This window comes from Papaver somniferum, chromosome 8 (genome assembly GCF_003573695.1).
Source record: "Papaver somniferum cultivar HN1 chromosome 8, ASM357369v1, whole genome shotgun sequence".
Lineage (NCBI taxonomy): Eukaryota > Viridiplantae > Streptophyta > Magnoliopsida > Ranunculales > Papaveraceae > Papaver > Papaver somniferum.
In genome coordinates, this window is record NC_039365.1 from 1,832,448 (window position 1) to 1,852,728 (window position 20,281).

Here is a 20,281-nt window from a genome sequence, read left to right on the forward strand (position 1 = left end):
CTCCACAGTCCCGATTTCCTGAAAAAAATAGTAAGTTGGGTCAGATCCCAGCTAAAAGTAGAGTCTCACACCCTTATAATTTTTAGAGATGATAAAGCAAACCCAAAATTATTCCTAAAGAGTATGAGAGGTAAGAAGTATAAAGATGACATCTTTTCTTTTTCTAAATTTTCTAATCAAAACTGCGACCACCTAAGTAAAACGACTAAGGGGAAAAACTAACTCGATAATAACCAAAGATCGTTGTTTTAAATAGTGAAAACACGTCTTTTAGATTAACCATCCTGAAATCCGTTTTTACCTATTGACTACCCCTCTCTAGTTTTTACTCTAACCGTAAGACATACCGTATCAGCCCTTGAATAATCCAAATAATTCTCCTACCGTGCGACGGAGAGTTAAATGTTGTCGATCCCAATATAAGATAATAGAGCCATATCTTTTAGACGACCTCTCGGTCATCACCTAATAATCCATGGGGTCGAGCCAACTACGGGCAACCGTCCGAAAACTAGAAGTCACTGTCCACTCTCGCATAGTAACTCAAATTTCAACTATGCCAAATCCAAAAGTATGGGCTAACAACAAAAACCCAGAGCACAAACATTTCTCTTTTTATGCTTTATTTGCTACTGAAACACGTAACAGCCATATGCACTCAGAAGTTCATAGGACCCTTAATTGCTCGAGACACATCTACCCAAAACAGTCCCACTATCAACCTGTATTATGCAAACTACTTAAAAATTCAGACTAATGTGAACTATACCTGCAATGGTAGACCCTAGTTGTCCTAGACAACAAAAACATCGCGAAACAGATGATAAAGAACTGGGAAAAATCAACCCAAACCACAGTCAACCCTGAGCATCCTTTCATACAAGTATTGAACCCATTCCACCATTAAAACCGGCATTCTAATTACTGACACAAAACTATTATAGAAGCTAAATCTTAATCCACCTCTAAGATAATCTAGTACATCTCTTAATATAATCAAGGAGACTGTCGATATGAGCCAACATTAACATACATATATTCCAGGTTACTAATCATCATCGTAAACGTATTCCACAAAAAGTAATTAGGCCTCGCAGCTTATATCTACCCGATGTAAAACGCATCTAAATCATTTTGGTTCCTAGCAAAATAGTTATGGCCTGTTAGACCTTCTTCCTCTGTGACGTTACTTTGGACAGATTTTACAGAAAGCACTATAAATTCCTCCACTACCAACTTTCTACTAAATGACTTTGCAAGACTCTTTTAGGTTAATCAAACCAAACTATTAAAGAGTATAAGAGCTAGAGAATCTACCTGTTTCGCAGCGAGAGTAATCCTTCAACAAGTAACAGAACCCTTAGTCTCAAATCGATCTTCTTTCTCCTTCTTTTTCGTTCACAACAACTAGGTTTTCTAACAAAAGGGTTTAGTGCGGCTGCTATGATTTTTGAGAGAAGAGGAAACATTAAAACCCTAGTCTTCTATTCACATTAAAAATGTGATTCTCCCTAACTCAAAATATTTCCAAAACTAGCTAGGTATTTCCAAAACAGCCAAGATTCCCATAAAAAAATATCTCATAATATTACTGCTAGAAAGATAGAATATGAAAACCACAAGGCTACTACTACTCAACAGCTTATTTAGGATAAGGGGATTTTACAGATGGTCAAACTCCCCACATTTGATAGTCAATATCTTCTCCGACGGGCTTCTTCTCTACTGTGTCTCCTCCTCCATTAAACCTTAAAACGATGATTGAGAATGTAAAACAATTCATCAACCCCTGATAATCCATCGTCTCTACCTCTATTGCATCTATTTCCTATCCTTTGACCTCCTCCTCAAAGCTTAACTACACCTACTACTGATGACAATGCCGATGATATAAATGATTTCGATTAATTTGAAATCACATTTCCAATTCATGATTCCGATGCTTACCTTCTTCTATATCATTTAACTCAACAACGCTTGTAGCTGATGAAGTTTGATTTTTTAGGGTTCACAGGATTTGGGTTCTTTTTTTTTTTCGTGAAACCATATAATCAACTTTTTCAATGGTTTGTAAATTATAATGGATATAGATTTTTAGGGTTCATAAATTTTGGGATTTCATGATTCAGTTTTCTACTCAAGGGCTTAGAAGAACGAAGAAGTAGATGAATTCTTTTTCGTGTTATTCATCAACACTAAACAGATTAGATGGCATACCAGTAACCGTTGGATTACAATGAAACGTTTCTTTTTTCGCACATGCAATCCCGCATGTGTCAACAGTTTGACCTTTTAACTAGGATTGGATGGAAAGTGTAACGGTGGGTCATTTTCCCATAAATTTTATTTGATGGGGCATTTTCTCAAGGTGGCATCCAATTTTGGGACATTTTTCCAATATCCCATAAAAAAATAGAGCTATTGAGTCTCCATAAATTAGAAATAACTGGCTCAAGTCTACAGTTTATCGCGTTTTTTATTTTACTGATCACAGCTAATAAAAGTCTGCTAGGAAATCAGAGTACTAAAGAAACTTCAGCTAAATACATCTGAACTTTACACATTCTAGTAATCCAAGACTAGATTAAATCTTTCAAGTCTATAAAATCACAACCCTGAAAAGAGAATAAGGGAACATAAATTATTGTCCTTTTATGTATCGGCTTTGGGGAACACTAGCATGAGACACCACGTCAGAGTCGCACAAGATAAACAAAAAGTTGTTTTATTTTGCACAACAAAACAAACAAAGGAACAACTTGGTAGATCACATGGTGCACCTATGAAGGAACAACTTGGTAGATCACGTGGTGAACCTAAGTTGTTCTTTTTTCGTGGGCAATCATGCATCTTTTTTACGCAAGTAATAGAGATTTACTGGTATCTGGCACAGATAAACAATTTTAAAGACAAGTATTAAACCCCATGTCCAAGGACAGCTCCATCCTTACCGTGATGGATTATATCCAATTTAGGAGGAGTCATTTTTGTCCAAGTTTGTTCATTTCAACCCTGCATCCGAAACCACAACTTTTTTTATATACATTGTTTTCAGTGCTGTCTCACATGTTAACTAGAAGTTATCAGAAAGATCAGATGTCAAATATCCAAAACAATTCCAGTCCACCAAAATGAAGAAGGGTCTTGATCAGAATATGAACCCACCAGTGCCACCCCCGCCGGTTTGGTTAAGGTAATGGGATGAAAAGACCACCCAAATAATGAATGATAATATCAAAATGACAAAGTCCATATTAAAAAATAATCATCATTTTATAAAAGTGGACATTGTATAAATACCCTTCTTTTCAGGGGTCTTCACAAGTAGGGTGACGTTTTCACGCGTCAAAAACATACTAATTCATTTTCATTATCCAAAAAAATATTAGTTCATTTTCATTATCCACTTAAAATATACCTTTTAGGGATATTTAAATAAATGGACAGGAGTATTTATGAAGATCTTATATTTTAGGGGTATTTAATTAATGGTCCCTTTATAAAACATCTTTACACTACATTTTTGTTTGGATAAAATTCTCATAGGGAGCTAGTTATAGGCCCATCTGGCATGGGTCCTAATTTTATCTCTCTAACTTATCACACGACAAAAGGTAATCCCGCAAGCTGACATTTATAAGAACTAAGTTGATTTCATTCCCATACTCTGAGGTATCTCATCAAATCATATGAATTGAAGCTTCAACCCTTTCCTTTCACTCTTTATCCATGGCTGCTGCTAGTTCTTCAACTTCATTGTGTCTCATTTGGTTCTTCTTCATCACCATCTTACACTTATTCACATCTATGTGGGCGAAATCCGACACATATATCGTGCACATGGACTTATCTGCTATGCCAAAAGCTTTCTCTGATCACCATAATTGGTATGCTTCAGCTCTATCTTCTATTCGCCATCATCCAAAAATATCAACCACTACCCATTCTATGGACATTATCTATACTTATAGTAATGTTATGCATGGATTCAGTGCAAGTCTTTCATTAGCTGAACTAGAATCACTTAGAAACTTACCTGGTTTTGTTTCTTCGCATCGAGATTTACCTGTTCGGGTCGATACAACTCAAACTCCTCAGTTTCTAAATTTAAATTCCAACTATGGTGCATGGCCGACATCAAATTACGGCAAAGATGTCATAATTGGTGTAGTTGATACAGGAGTTTGGCCTGAGAGTAAGAGTTACAGTGACGAAGGACTGGGTGAAGTTCCATCTAGATGGAAGGGAGAATGCACGGAGGGAACTGAATTCAATTCTTCGATGTGCAATAGGAAACTCATTGGAGCTAGATTCTTCAATAAGGGTCTAATTAGTAATATCCCAAATATAACAATCACAATGAATTCAACACGAGACAGTGAAGGACACGGGACACATACTTCATCCACTGCTGCAGGGAGTTTTGTCGAAGGTGTATCGTCCTTCGGATATGCCAATGGGACAGCAAAAGGAATGGCACCAATGGCCCGCGTCGCTATGTACAAGGCACTGTGGGAGGAGGAAGATGCATACTCATCTGATGTTATTGCTGCTATAGATCAAGCAATTGCAGATGGGGTTGATGTTATTTCCTTATCCTTTGGTATAGATGGAGTCCCTTTGTATGAAGACCCTGTGGCTATTGCTACTTTTGCAGCAATGGAGAAAGGAATTTTCGTTGCAACATCTGCCGGCAATGAAGGCCCTCAGTTTGGAATTTTACACAACGGAATACCATGGGTGCTTACGGTAAGTGCAGGTACCATTGATCGTGAATTTAACGGAATTGTAACTCTAAGTAATGGAGTTACGATTTTTGGTTCAACTCTTTACTCGCCAAATTCATCTTTGTGTGAAGCGCCGTTAATGTTCATGAACACATGCAACAGTACAAAGGATTTGAAGGAAGTCGGATTTAAAATCGTTGTTTGTGTGGCCACAGATGATTCAGTTGTCGGACAAGTCGATAATGTAAACAATGGTATTGTTGCTGGAGGTATCTTCATTTCCAACAGTTCTCTCATACACTACCTTTTAGAAAGTTCATTTCCAGCAGTTTTCATAAACCCGAAAGACGGTCAATCAATCTTAAACTACATAAAGATGAGTTCAAATCCAAGAGCCAGCTTACAGTTTCAAAAGACTCGTGTTGGTAGAAGGATAAATGAACCAGCACCAAGGGTAGCCGACTATAGTTCTAGAGGTCCATCACCGAGTTGCCCTAGTGTCTTGAAACCGGATATCATGGCTCCTGGAACTCTAGTTTTAGCAGCATGGCCATACAGCGGCTACATTCTCTTATCTGGAACATCCATGTCTTGCCCACACATGGCAGGTATTGGAGCACTTCTAAAAGGTGTACATCCTGAATGGAGTTCAGCCGCTATTCGGTCCGCCTTGATGACCACAGCCGATGCCGTAGACAATAGTGACAGTTTTATAAAGGATATCGGAGATAATTATCAACCTGCTTCACCTCTTGCTATGGGGTCCGGTCATGTTAATCCCAACAAAGCCATGGATCCTGGGCTTATATATGACACAAATGCTGAAGATTATGTTAACCTTCTTTGTTCGATGAATCATACTTCAAAACAAATTCAAACCATTACAAGGAGATCTAGTACTAGTTACAATTGTTCGAAGAACCCGTCTTTGGATATCAATTACCCATCTTTCATTGCCTTCTTTAACGTCAACGATTCGTCTTCGGATACTAAAGTCGTACAAGAATTTAAGAGGACAGTGACAAATGTCGGGAATGGAGCGTTCACTTATACAGCTAACTTGACACCCATGGACGGAGTTCAAGTGACTGTGACTCCTGAAACACTGGTTTTCAAAGAAAAATATGAGAAACAAAGTTTTAAGGTTTCTTTAGAAGGGCCAAAAATGATGAAACAAGTTGTTTCCCATTGTTCTCTTAGTTGGGTTGAAGTTGGAGGTAAATATGTTGTGAGAAGTCCCATTGTTGCTACTAGACTTAGTTCGGTACCAATTACTACTAATTAATAAACATTGATCTCTCTTCACGAACCCCATCATCTTCTGGCATTTTCAGCGTTACCATGATAATGGACGGTGAAGTGATGCAAGAAGGTTAAAAGTAATAGGAAATGTTATTCATCTCTATTATTTCTATTAGGTCGAGATCTTTGATAGTCTAAGTATTGTCTTGAATTAATAGAAAGTTGTGTGAGTTCTAAAGCTTGGGTTTCATATAACCTCCATTGTTATATCATCCTCTTCCTTAATAATATCTGTGTTCTTACTATTTGTGTGTTGATTATCACTTCAGATCATAGGGGTGTAATTATCGGTTTCCCAGTAGCTACAAGGTCATCATGCTACAACTCTTAATTTCGCATTGGCACCAATAGTCTATTTAAACGGCTGGAAAAAAATTAAATTTTCACCCATATTTTCTATCCAGCTAAACCACACTGAAGTGCGTTATCAAATCAAATGGCTAATACATTCTTCGAGAGAATCTGAAATAAATCCTGTGCAGTTAGCAATGACATGTAAATCCGAAAGAAGCATAACGCATTTAAAGTGATTTCTAATTTTTCAAAACTCTAGGTTGGCTCTTGACTAGACTTGACCTTTCAGTTCAGTAATTAATTACTAAACTCTATTCACTTGTAGTTTGTTTGATTAGAAGGTTCCTCACTTTCTTTTGATTTTGTTGAATTTTGCTCAATCTTGATAATGTTTATACAATAATTGTTATTCATTTAAAATAAAAACATTATTAGAAGAGGGAAATGTACAAAAGGAAAAAAAAACTCAGTGTTATTCAACAAAAGAATTCCATTAATCCTCTTCTTCTTGTTGCTGTTGTTACGTAGCATAGATCCCTGGTGAAGTTGTGTATGCAAGAGACTTGTTACCTGAGTACACCTAGTAGGTGTTGCATGTTTATCAAAATTTAAAAGACTTCTTATGTTTTTATTCAACAAAAGACTTATTATGTTTTAGTTCGACTTCAAACATGTTTATCAGAATTTAAATGGAGTGAATCTTCATTTACCTTTTCTTTGCCTACAATAATAAGCTTTCACTTAAAATTGTCAAGTTACTATTGGATACTTCATTTTGCTGCAGTGAGATGATGAATGCAGTAGGATATACATTACTGACACAACCAAATACGCCCATTACTGAGACGTTGAATAAAGGTTAGAACCCATGAAATATCCTATTAAGTTATGCTAAAATGTTATGCGGAGCGGAGAATTATTTGACTAGCCTAGCTAGCTTCACTTGCTTCTTCCACATATTGCTGAAGTACTCAAAGACAAGAAAGAAAATTAAGAGAAACATGAAAAGCGCATAACCGAGTCTTGCACTAGTGAAGTCTGAAAAGATCATTTCTTATGATGTTGGCTTTAGATTGGACTTTCGAGTGATAATTGACGGGATTTGGTAGATTCCAGTTACACATTTGTTGTTGCACTGATTGATGATCATGGATCCGTTATGCACGAACTTACCTCTGTCAAAGCTATTAAGATTTGTCTACTCATAGGAGCAAACTCCTTGATCCGTGTTTATTCTTTGCGGAGTTTATACGACACATGAAAAGACGGGAGACTTATTTATACGTATTCAGAATATCCAGAGATTCTACAACTAGAATTCAGTTCACCAGGAGTTCTAAGATATAATTACCACTCCAAATTTCAGAAAAAGGAGTTCTGAGATACAATAACCTCTCCAAATTTTAGAGAAACTCAAAGAGTCCATAGTACTAACGATTGCACAATTTAGCATATGCCAGGATATGCACTTGATTACGCATCTTGGTACCTGAGGTCGTTCGTCTAGAAAGATGGTACTGAGCCTGGTGGAGGAGCTAAGGATTCTTTGGTGCACCTGAAATAGTAGAATGTGTTAAGCACTACAACTAGCTAGACAGATTGAATGTGTAAGCAGGAGAGAATAAAATGTGAATTGGAGACATGCCTCCAAGTGTTTTCTGATTATCACCACATTCCTTGGAAAATAGACTTTCTAGGTTGCGCAGTATAAGTGCAACTATAACCACAGTGCGATGCAACTGAAAGTTATTAACAGAACCCGGGATCTGGGAAGACCTGTAAATTGAAAGATAAAACTAGCTTTAGGAAATGGGTACAGGAAATCAATGTTTGATACACATACTCAACACTATCACAAAATACCTGTGGATTCTTCAATGGGATCTTCAATTTGTGGTCCCAAACATGATTCCGACCAATTGCCACATGGCAAAGGATTCAGAACATACTTAACAGAAAAACTGTCAGCATTGAACAATTTTTAAATCAAACAAACCCATCAGTTAATCTAACTTTAGCCAGGACAAAGATACCATACCTTTCACCTGCAAACCTTGAGAAGTTTTTGTTAGGAAGAACGCGGCCTGAGAAAAATGTTTCTGAGAGATCCCTGTTTCCGCACAAGAACTGACTTAGTGTAGAAGTTCATGAGTTTAACCCACTAAAATGATAGCAAAAAAACTTACTGGTTATCTTGTCTAGAAAAGTTGGTTAATTTAGATGGGACTTCCCCATGAAAACTGTTGTTTGTTAGAATCCTGCAGAAGACATGCAACACTGAGAATTGAGATGGAACACCGCATTCCAAAACATTAGTTATACGACTATAGTTTCCGCAGCATAAAGAAAAATCAGGGCCTTACAAGCATGTGTATTAGGAAATAATATATGAGAGTCTATATTTAGGAGATATGCATTTAGGTTGTGAGAGTTATATTGGGAATTATCTTGAGAGTCAAGTCTTGTGCCTTGAGAGCCGAGTCTTGTGATTGTATAAATAGCTAGAGAATTAATGAGAAAGATACACCGAATTATTATCAATGTAGTCTTTTATGCTTAAGCGTTTATGTTCTCCTCTCTCTTGCTCGATCCTTAACATGGTATCAGAGCGAGGTGAGAGGGAGAGAGGAGAGGAAGAGAGTTAGATAATTTTAGAGAATTCATGATGTTTAGGTTTTCTTTAGTGAAGAAATTCATGTTCGTTAAAAAAAAAAAAAAAAAAAAAGAGAAAAAAAAAAGGAAAAAAAAAAAAAAAAAAAAGAAAGAAAATCGTGACTGGTTACGAAGGATTAGGGTTCTCTGAACAAACAAAAGGATGGTGGTTTTGGAACGAGAAAAGATAGGGACATGCTGCTGCTACTGTTGGATCTCTGGCATTGTTGATGATTCTCATGGTGTTGTGTTGTCGACGTTGATTGATGGACAGATGAAGACGAAGAAAGCCGTGGAGTCTGCTGCATAATGTTGCAGAGAAGATTCGAAGAAGAAAAAAGACAGAAGAAAATTGTTGCTGACGGAGATGGCTGCAGCAATATATATTTGAGGCTGTGTGCGACAGCAAGAAAGTAGACTGCGAGGAAGATTTGCTGCCAGTTAATGGTGCGATGTTGCTGGCGATTTAGTTTTTCAAGACGACCTAAAAATCAGGTGAGAACTGGTTCCGCTGGTTTACAGGGATATGTTGGTTGCAACCTAAGGTTAACTGACTAGTCTGGTCAGTTTGAGCTTAATTAACGAGCTCGGTGATGGAGTTTGAGTTGTTGCCAGCGATTGATGAGTTGCAAAGAGAATGGTTTCTCCTATTGTTGACAGGGAAAGCTCGAGCCCGTGTTAGATTAAAAAAAAAAAAAAAAAAAAGGTTGTTGCTGCCATTAACGAAGCTGTTTTCATTGAATGGAAGATTTGTCGGCAGCGATGATGATCATAAGTTAAGAACTCGAGCGTGATTGTGATGATGAGACACTGATAATGCCGTGATTGATAGAAGGAGTGTGTGATGAAGAGAAGAGTATAACAACGTTGTGGTGATGCTGTTGTTGATGCCAGTAATGGAGTTGGTGTTTATCGAAGGTGTACGGCAGGTGGTGGTTGCTCGGTCATGGGACGACGTTTGCTAGATCTTTAGGGTTTCACAACCCTAAGATCAGGTAAGAACTGCCGTAAAAATAAAAAAAAAATAAAAAAAAATAAAAAAATAAAAAAAACAAAGTACGTGTTATATGAGGTGTTACAAAGAGCAATCACAATTACAGAGATGTTACTAAAGAATTGTTACAGAAGCGTAACAGAAAAAAAAAACGTACCAAAGAGTTGTAACAGTAAAGAAGTGTGACGGTTTCAGTCAGAGACGTTGCAGAAATCAGAATTGATGATGGTTAAGAAGAAGAATATGTGGCAGAAACATGGTGATTGAAGAGTTTGTGACAGAAATTTGGAAATCCTACAAAGTGTGGCAGACTTTGTGTTAGTTATTGCTTGTGGCAGAAACATTGTGAGAGAATCTTAAAAAAAAAAAAAAAAGTGTGAAGGTTTCGCAAAAATAGCGTGACTGGAACAAGAGAAGAAGAAACAACATTCATGTTGTGAAGAAAGAAAAAAAAAAGAGAAAAGAAAACAATCACCAAGAGGTGATGAGAAAAAGAACAACAATAATAGGTTGAAATCCTATGAGTTGTCGAGAGAGTACAAAAGTATTCTATCGAAGAAACCAAGAAAACAAGAGTACAAGAAGTATTCTTCAGAAGATAGGACCGTAATGTCCTAAAACTACAAAGATGGGACCGTAACGTCCTTAAACTTCCGAAGAGGACCGAGATGTCCTAAAACTATGAAAATGGGACCGTAATGTCCTTAAACTTCCGAAAATGGGACCCTAATGTCCTTAAACTATGAAGGGAACCGAAACGTCCTTAAACTACGGTCTGAAGATTTTTTTTCGCAAAAGCGTTGAAAAAAAAAGAAGAAGAAAGAAGAAAACCGAAGTTAAATTTCTTTTGTCCAAGATGGGCATTCATGATCTACATGCTCCATCTTGAGGGAGGGTATTAGGAAATAATATATGAGAGTCTATATTTAGGAGATATGCATTTATGTTGTGAGAGTTATATTGGGAATTATCTTGAGAGTCAAGTCTTGTGCCTTGAGAGCCAAGTCTTGTGATTGTATAAATAGCTAGAGAATTAATGAGAAAGATACACCGAATTATTATCAATGTAGTCTTTTATGCTTCTGCGTTTATGTTCTCCTCTCTCTTGCTCGATCCTTAACAATGTGAGATTCTGCAACTGACTAAACTCTTGCTGGACGTTTCCTGACAGATTGTTGGATGACATGTCCCTATTCAGTATTAAGATACAAATTAATATAGGATCAGTTTTGACAAGGATTGAATGACTTAGCTAAGTGTAGTTTTTATGATAAACACATTTGGTCGTCTGTGACTCACAAAATTTGGATGTGTCTGAGATTTTCAAATTCAGCTGGTATAGGACCGTCAAGATGGTTTTTACTCAAGTTCCTACAAGTTAAAAATGCACAAGTTAACTCCAAAGTATTTCCCTTGAAATATTGAATATAATCAGAGCAAGGGAATTCTACTAACAAGGTAAGCAGATGGTCTAGATCACCAAAAGATGACGGCACACGTCCTGAAAAATTGTTGCTAGAAAGATCCGTGCGACTCATACCCAAGTATGTTAGCTTAGAGATACCTTATAGGGGGTAAAAAAATCAAAGATATTTAGACTTACAGTGTTTCAAGATTTATAATTCTCCCAACCTCGGAAGGGATTTGTCCTTCGAAATCATTTGACGAGAGATTTCTGCATATTACGGTAGCCCTTTAGACAAATAATAAGGCGAAGAAATATCCAAGCTCTTTAGTGTACAATTATGTTTTAAAAAACAGAGTTAGTACATACAGTAGGCCAAGGGCTTGCATCAAACCGATTGCCTCTGGAATCTTCCCATTCAGCCTATTACCTTGAAGTTTTCTAGTGAATAAACAGCCAATTACCCAGTTATTTTCAAAAAAGATGTATAAAATACATGATCGAAGTAAGGGAAACAAATAGAGACAGAATGCATACAAAAACCCCAATTGTTGCAAAAAGCCAATACTGTAAGGAATTTCCCCAACAACTTCATTGTCTACTGCATCGCTGAAACCATATCGAAGTGTATACAAATGGTATTAAATACATGAGCAAAGTAAGGGAAACAAGTAGAGAAACAATGCATACAAGAAGCCAAAATGTTGTAAAAAACCAATACTTGAAGGAATTTTCCCCGTGATCTGGTTGCCTCCAATATCCCTGAAGCCATATTGAAATGTATATCATTAACTTGAGTATGATAAATGTATCAAGAAACAATTGAAAAAGTGGAAGAGATAAAGCAACTTACAAGTAGAAAAGACTTGTACAACTTCCGATGTTTTCCGGGATTGAGCCGCTTATATTATTTCCGGACACATCTCTGTTATAGGCATCGTTTAAAATAAGGAACTGAGAAATGGAACAACATTCAGAAAACTAGCATGACAGATACTCGACAATACTTACAAGTACCAGAGGCTTGTTAATTTGAAAATCTTAGGAGGCAGTATGCCACTCAAATAGTTTCCATTTAAGTTTCTGCAACACAAATCAACAATATTGTTGAAGGGATAGAAAATTAAATTTAAGAAATAAAATCATAGATACTAAAGAGTACTCACAGATATTGCAGGCCTAGACAATTTCCCATTTCATCTGGAATTTGTCCACTTAAACGATTCCCTTCCAAAAATCTTCACAAAGTTATAAGACAGAAGACAACTATGAGTACAATACACATTAAAAACAACTAAAAGGAGAAAAGAAAAATCCTTGCATAGATTTTAAATTCTTCAAATTTCCAATAGCAGGTGAAATTTCTCCCTCAAGATTCAAATTCGATAGTTTCCTTTTAAACAGTAAAAAAATCAAATTCCTGTTATCATTCTAAACCACTCAATTACTAATAAAAAAACCAAAAAGACTAAAAAATGACTTACAGTAAAACTGCGGAAACGGTATTTTCAAGATATTGAACACCTCTCCAAGAACAATAATCCTTGTTGTCTTCTTCATCCCAACCGTGCAATACATTGTCAACATCTATAAGTGACGCTTTGATTGATTTCAAAGCTTGTCCTACACATGAAATGAAAACCCTAAGAAATCAGAAAAAAAGAAAAAACTAACAAAAACAAAAACAAACCTTCTTTACTGTCAATAAGCGGGAGAAGAATCCAACCTTCAATAGACAATGAAGAAGCAACTGAGAAACTATTAGTTACAGAGAAGAAGAAGAAGAATATCAGATACACTTGAAGTTTGTTCTTCATCTTTAATGATAGTGTACTGCTTTAGAAAAAGAAAATTCAAGATAATGGGAGAGAATAAGATTTTCAGTAAAAGAAGAACATGCAAGAATGGGACTTAAGTAGAAGAAGTAGTTGTAGTATTGATTGATCTCTGATAGTGCCTTTCTTTCCCGTATTTTTAGGTTTTTTTTTTGTTCTGCATCATTGAAGTTTTTAGTACCATGGTATCACCGGAGGTTCTCCCAAAATTAGCTTTTAACTCTTACCTATTTTTTTTTACCATAGAGGTTTACCATGGTCCATAGAGTACTCCCAACATTTTATACGTATATTCAAACAAGCATACGCGAGTCTTTCTTCACCATTTTTTCAAGTACTTAACTCTTATCAATTTAGTACGAAGACAGGGTTGTTTGTACCCAAAAATATTTCTCACAATTGATTTGGTTATGATGGTGAAAATTAGGGTTTTAAACAAAACAAGCGTAAATAAGAATTTAATGTGGTTGGACATGTTTTTTCTACATCCACGGATGAGTCCTCGTAGGGAAAGATATTTTATTGATGTTTGGATTACAATGATTTGATCATTTTAGGGTTTTCTGGTGTATTTTTGTGTATCAGGGTGTGTCCCTTTTGGGTTGAGATTCCCTCTATTTATAGTGTTGAATATCTTGATTAAATCCTAATTTCGAGATAAACTTCATATGGAAGCAATTTGGCCAGCAAGTCATCCAGAATCTTCTTTCAGGGTTTTGTACTAGGTCGGTCGGTGCAATGAGCCAAATTAAGCATCAATGTAGTCTTTTATGCTTAAGCGTTTATGTTCTCCTCTCTCTTGCTCGATCCTTAACATGGTATCAGAGCGAGGTGAGAGGGAGAGAGGAGAGGAAGAGAGTTAGATAATTTTAGAGAATTCATGATGTTTAGGTTTTCTTTAGTGAAGAAATTCATGTTCGTTAAAAAAAAAAAAAAAAAAAAGAGAAAAAAAAAAAGGAAAAAAAAAAGGAAAAAAAAAAAAGAAAGAAAATCGTGACTGGTTACGAAGGATTAGGGTTCTCTGAACAAACAAAAGGATGGTGGTTTTGGAACGAGAAAAGATAGGGACATGCTGCTGCTACTGTTGGATCTCTGGCATTGTTGATGATTCTCATGGTGTTGTGTTGTCGACGTTGATTGATGGACAGATGAAGAAGAAGAAAGCCGTGGAGTCTGCTGCATAATGTTGCAGAGAAGATTCGAAGAAGAAAAAAAGACAGAAGAAAATTGTTGCTGACGGAGATGGCTGCAGCAATATATATTTGAGGCTGTGTGCGACAGCAAGAAAGTAGACTGCGAGGAAGATTTGCTGCCAGTTAATGGTGCGATGTTGCTGGCGATTTAGTTTTTCAAGACGACCTAAAAATCAGGTGAGAACTGGTTCCGCTGGTTTACAGGGATATGTTGGTTGCAACCTAAGGTTAACTGACTAGTCTGGTCAGTTTGAGCTTAATTAACGAGCTTGGTGATGGAGTTTGAGTTGTTGCCAGCGATTGATGAGTTGCAAAGAGAATGGTTGCTCCTATTGTTGACAGGGAAAGCTCGAGCCCGTGTTAGATTAAAAAAAAAAAAAAAAAAGGTTGTTGCTGCCATTAACGAAGCTGTTTCCATTGAATGGAAGATTTGTCGGCAGCGATGATGATCATAAGTTAAGAACTCGAGTGATTGTGATGATGAGACACTGATAATGCGTGATTGATAGAAGGAGTGTGTGATGAAGAGAAGAGTAACAACGTTGTGGTGATGCTGTTGTTGATGCCAGTAATGGAGTTGGTGTTTATCGAAGGTGTACGGCAGGTGGTGGTTGCTCGGTCATGGGACGACGTTTGCTAGAGCTTTAGGGTTTCACAACCCTAAGATCAGGTAAGAAGCCGTAAAAAAAAAAAAAAAAAAAAAAAAAAAAACAAAGTACGTGTTATGTGAGGTGTTACAAAGAGCAATCACAATTACAGAGATGTTACTAAAGAATTGTTACAGAAGCGTAACAGAAAAAAAAAAACGTACCAAAGAGTTGTAACAGTAAAGAAGTGTGACGGTTTCAGTCAGAGACGTTGCAGAAATCAGAATTGATGATGGTTAAGAAGAAGAATTGTGGCAGAAACATGGTGATTGAAGAGTTTGTGCAGAAATTTGGAAATCCTACAAAGTGTGGCAGACTTTGTGTTAGTTATTGCTTGTGGCAGAAGAAGAGAAAGATTGTGAGAGAATCTTAAAAAAAAAAAAAAAGTGTGAAGGTTTCGCAAAAATAGCGTGACTGGAACAAGAGAAGAAGAAACAACATTCATGTTGTGAAGAAAGAAAAAAAAAAAGAGAAAAGAAAACAATCACCAAGAGGTGATGAGAAAAAGAACAACAATAATAGGTTGAAATCCTATGAGTTGTCGAGAGAGTACAAAAGTATTCTATCGAAGAAACCAAGAAAACAAGAGTACAAGAAGTATTCTTCAGAAGATAGGACCGTAATGTCCTAAAACTACAAAGATGGGACGTAACGTCCTTAAACTTCCGAAGAGGACCGAGATGTCCTAAAACTATGAAAATGGGACCGTAATGTCCTTAAACTTCCGAAAATGGGACCTAATGTCCTTAAACTATGAAGGGACCGAAACGTCCTTAAACTACGGTCTGAAGATTTTTTTTTCGCAAAAGCGTTGAAAAAAAAGAAGAAGAAAGAAGAAAACCGAAGTTAAATTTCTTTTGTCCAAGATGGGCATTCATGATCTACATGCTCCATCTTGAGGGAGGGTATTAGGAAATAATATATGAGAGTCTATATTTAGGAGATATGCATTTATGTTGTGAGAGTTATATTGGGAATATCTTGAGAGTCAAGTCTTGTGCCTTGAGAGCCAGTCTTGTGATTGTATAAATAGCTAGAATTAATGAGAAAGATACACCGAATTATATCAATGTAGTCTTTTATGCTTCTGCGTTTATGTTCTCCTCTCTCTTGCTCGATCCTTAACAATGTGAGATTCTGCAACTGACTAAACTCTTGCTGGACGTTTCCTGACAGATTGTTGGATGACATGTCCCTATTCAGTATTAAGATACAAATTAATATAGGATCAGTTTTGACAAGGATTGAATGACTTAGCTAAGTGTAGTTTTTATGATAAACACATTGGTCGTCTGTGACTCACAAAATTTGGATGTGTCTGAGATTTTCAAATTCAGCTGGTATAGGACCGTCAAGATGGTTTTTACTCAAGTTCCTACAAGTTAAAAATGCACAAGTTAACTCCAAAGTATTTCCCTTGAAATATTGAATATAATCAGAGCAAGGGAATTCTACTAACAAGGTAAGCAGATGGTCTAGATCAAAGATGACGGCACACGTCCTGAAAAATTGTTGCTAGAAAGATCCGTGCGACTCATACCCAAGTATGTTAGCTTAGAGATACCTTATAGGGGGTAAAAAAATCAAAGATATTTAGACTTACAGTGTTTCAAGATTTATAATTCTCCCAACCTCGGAAGGGATTTGTCCTTCGAAATCATTTGACGAGAGATTTCTGCATATTACGGTAGCCCTTTAGACAAATAATAAGGCGAAGAAATATCCAAGCTCTTTAGTGTACAATTATGTTTTAAAAAACAGAGTTAGTACATACAGTAGGCCAAGGGCTTGCATCAAACCGATTGCCTCTGGAATCTTCCCATTCAGCCTATTACCTTGAAGTTTTCTAGTGAATAAAACAGCCAATTACCCAGTTATTTTCAAAAAAGATGTATAAAATACATGATCGAAGTAAGGGAAACAAATAGAGACAGAATGCATACAAAAACCCCAATTGTTGCAAAAAGCCAATACTGTAAGGAATTTCCCCAACAACTTCATTGTCTACTGCATCGGTGAAACCATATCGAAGTGTATACAAATGGTATTAAATACATGAGCAAAGTAAGGGAAACAAGTAGAGAAACAATGCATACAAGAAGCCAAAATGTTGTAAAAACCAATACTTGAAGGAATTTTCCCCGTGATCTGGTTGCCTCCAATATCCCTGAAGCCATATTGAAATGTATATCATTAACTTGAGTATGATAAATGTATCAAGAAACAATTGAAAAAGTGGAAGAGATAAAGCAACTTACAAGTAGAAAAGACTTGTACAACTTCCGATGTTTTCCGGGATTGAGCCGCTTATATTATTTCCGGACACATCTCTGTTATAGGCATCGTTTAAAATAAGGAACTGAGAAATGGAACAACATTCAGAAAACTAGCATGACAGATACTCGACAATACTTACAAGTACCAGAGGCTTGTTAATTTGAAAATCTTAGGAGGCAGTATGCCACTCAAATAGTTTCCATTTAAGTTTCTGCAACACAAATCAACAATATTGTTGAAGGGATAGAAAATTAAATTTAAGAAATAAAATCATAGATACTAAAGAGTACTCACAGATATTGCAGGCCTAGACAATTTCCCATTTCATCTGGAATTTGTCCACTTAAACGATTCCCTTCCAAAAATCTTCACAAAGTTATAAGACAGAAGACAACTATGAGTACAATACACATTAAAAACAACTAAAAGGAGAAAAGAAAAATCCTTGCATAGATTTTAAATTCTTCAAATTTCCAATAGCAGGTGAAATTTCTCCCTCAAGATTCAAATTCGATAGTTTCCTTTTAAACAGTAAAAAAATCAAATTCCTGTTATCATTCTAAACCACTCAATTACTAATAAAAAAAACCAAAAAGACTAGAAAAAATGACTTACAGTAAAACTGCGGAAACGGTATTTTCAAGATATTGAACACCTCTCCAAGAACAATAATCCTTGTTGTCTTCTTCATCCCAACCGTGCAATACATTGTCAACATCTATAAGTGACGCTTTGATTGATTTCAAAGCTTGTCCTACACATGAAATGAAAACCCTGAGAAATCAGAAAAAAAGAAAAAACTAACAAAAACAAAAACAAACCTTCTTTACTGTCAATAAGCGGGAGAAGAATCCAACCTTCAATAGACAATGAAGAAGCAACTGAGAAACTATTAGTTACAGAGAAGAAGAAGAAGAATATCAGATACACTTGAAGTTTGTTCTTCATCTTTAATGATAGTGTACTGCTTTAGAAAAAGAAAATTCAAGATAATGGGAGAGAATAAGATTTTCAGTAAAAGAAGAACATGCAAGAATGGGACTTAAGTAGAAGAAGTAGTTGTAGTATTGATTGATCTCTGATAGTGCCTTTCTTTCCCGTATTTTTAGGTTTTTTTTTTGTTCTGCATCATTGAAGTTTTTAGTACCATGGTATCACCGGAGGTTCTCCCAAAATTAGCTTTTAACTCTTACCTATTTTTTTTTACCATAGAGGTTTACCATGGTCCATAGAGTACTCCCAACATTTTATACGTATATTCAAACAAGCATACGCGAGTCTTTCTTCACCATTTTTTCAAGTACTTAACTCTTATCAATTTAGTACGAAGACAGGGTTGTTTGTACCCAAAAATATTTCTCACAATTGATTTGGTTATGATGGTGAAAATTAGGGTTTTAAACAAAACAAGCGTAAATAAGAATTTAATGTGGTTGGACATGTTTTTTCTACATCCACGGATGAGTCCTCGTAGGGAAAGATATTTTATTGATGTTTGGATTACAATGATTTGATCATTTTAGGGTTTTCTGGTGTATTTTTGTGTATCAGGGTGTGTCCCTTTTGGGTTGAGATTCCCTCTATTTATAGTGTTGAATATCTTGATTAAATCCTAATTTCGAGATAAACTTCATATGGAAGCAATTTGGCCAGCAAGTCATCCAGAATCTTCTTTCAGGGTTTTTGTACTAGGTCGGTGCAATGAGCCAAATTGACATGGGGCAGCAGGTATGACCAACGACCTTGACTTTGACTGGAAAGTTTGACTTTCTGATGTTGACTGCGACTGTCGATCTTTTACTGGAAGACTCCCTTGACTTGAAAAATAACTGGAGACCGGATGGCTAGCAACATGGATGGTGGCTAGATGACAGCACGATTGGCAACATGGCTGAAATCTGGATCGCAGCGCGGTTGGCAACATGGCTGAAAACTGGCTGGCAGCGTGCTGGAAACTTTGCTTCGATAGTTGACCGACTTTGATGGATGACCGTAGATTGACTTTGATAATTGATTAGTTGTGAACTTTGACCATTGACCGGTCATTGACTTTGACCATTGACCGATTTTGACTCTGACCATTGACCTGCCGACAGATTGGTTATCATGTATACTGTGTTGGTTGGCTAAATGACAGACTTGAACGAGACTCAAATGGTAGTTCTAGTAGCAATCAGTCCCAATATGTAGCATTTTTACTCATGGTACGAACGAAGGTACTTAGGTTGTATATCTTTTCGAAGACATGTATTTAGGTTGTATTTCTTTAATTCTTTTCTACCTGAACAACAAGAGAGGTAGTCTATTTCTAGATGTATAGGTACATCATATGCATTAGTTGGATTGGATATGTCCAACTAGATACAAGAGTTATCTACATAAAAAAATTAGAAAATTTATGCAGTTGGAGACTTTAACTGTGGGTCATAATACGCCCTCGCAAGCTCAATGTGACGGAAACAACGATGAGCTTGGACCAGAAAAACTCAAAAGGAGCAGTACCAAGAGGCACGAACTTGATTGCTTGTTTGAAGCAACTCTCTCACGGACAAAGTAAATATCAAGCTTAATGTGTTTTTCTCTGGCATGAAAACTGGACTAGCTGACATATAAGTGGCACCAATATTCTCGCACTGTAAAACTGGAATGTCGAACCACTTAAATCCAAGTTCACCAAGAAGAGATTCAATGGCAATTCCTCAATACTTTGCTTCAGTACTGGAGCGAGAAATTGTTCGTTTTTTGCGGGAGATCCAATAAGAAATTAAATTACTTCCCTAATAGACACCACAACTAGCGTATAACGGTGATCAACGGGACATCCTGCAAGTCTGTCGGAGTAAGAACAAAGTGTTAAAAAAAGAGAACTACTAAGTTTTATACCATAGTCCACTATATGGTTGAGACAATAGAGAATATGCTTGACAGCCTGCCAATGAGCGACCGAGTGTGCAT

At 36.5% G+C, this 20,281-nt stretch overlaps 2 protein-coding genes across 2 annotated transcripts; one reads left to right on the forward strand and one right to left on the reverse strand.

Moving 5' to 3' along the window:
* The first annotated feature begins 3,671 nt into the window (after positions 1-3,671).
* LOC113301522 (subtilisin-like protease SBT1.9) lies at positions 3,672-6,266 on the forward strand. Its single transcript, XM_026550293.1, has one exon. It carries the CDS (start codon positions 3,730-3,732, stop codon positions 6,010-6,012), a length of 2,283 nt encoding a protein of 760 aa, XP_026406078.1. The 5' UTR covers positions 3,672-3,729; the 3' UTR covers positions 6,013-6,266.
* Positions 6,267-7,826: 1,560 nt separating this feature from the next.
* Positions 7,827-18,274, reverse strand: LOC113304164 (LRR receptor-like serine/threonine-protein kinase RCH1). The gene is made up of 21 exons (XM_026553223.1): positions 18,148-18,274; positions 17,942-18,080; positions 17,621-17,692; positions 17,472-17,537; positions 17,146-17,216; positions 16,993-17,056; positions 16,824-16,895; positions 16,653-16,724; positions 13,065-13,207; positions 12,859-12,997; positions 12,541-12,612; positions 12,392-12,457; positions 12,065-12,136; positions 11,912-11,983; positions 11,744-11,815; positions 11,573-11,644; positions 8,510-8,581; positions 8,377-8,433; positions 8,187-8,284; positions 8,048-8,099; positions 7,827-7,878 (listed from the first exon to the last, which is right to left on the reverse strand). Exons 1-21 carry the CDS (start codon positions 18,272-18,274, stop codon positions 7,827-7,829), a joined length of 1,722 nt encoding a protein of 573 aa, XP_026409008.1.
* Between the last annotated feature and the right edge of the window lie 2,007 nt (positions 18,275-20,281).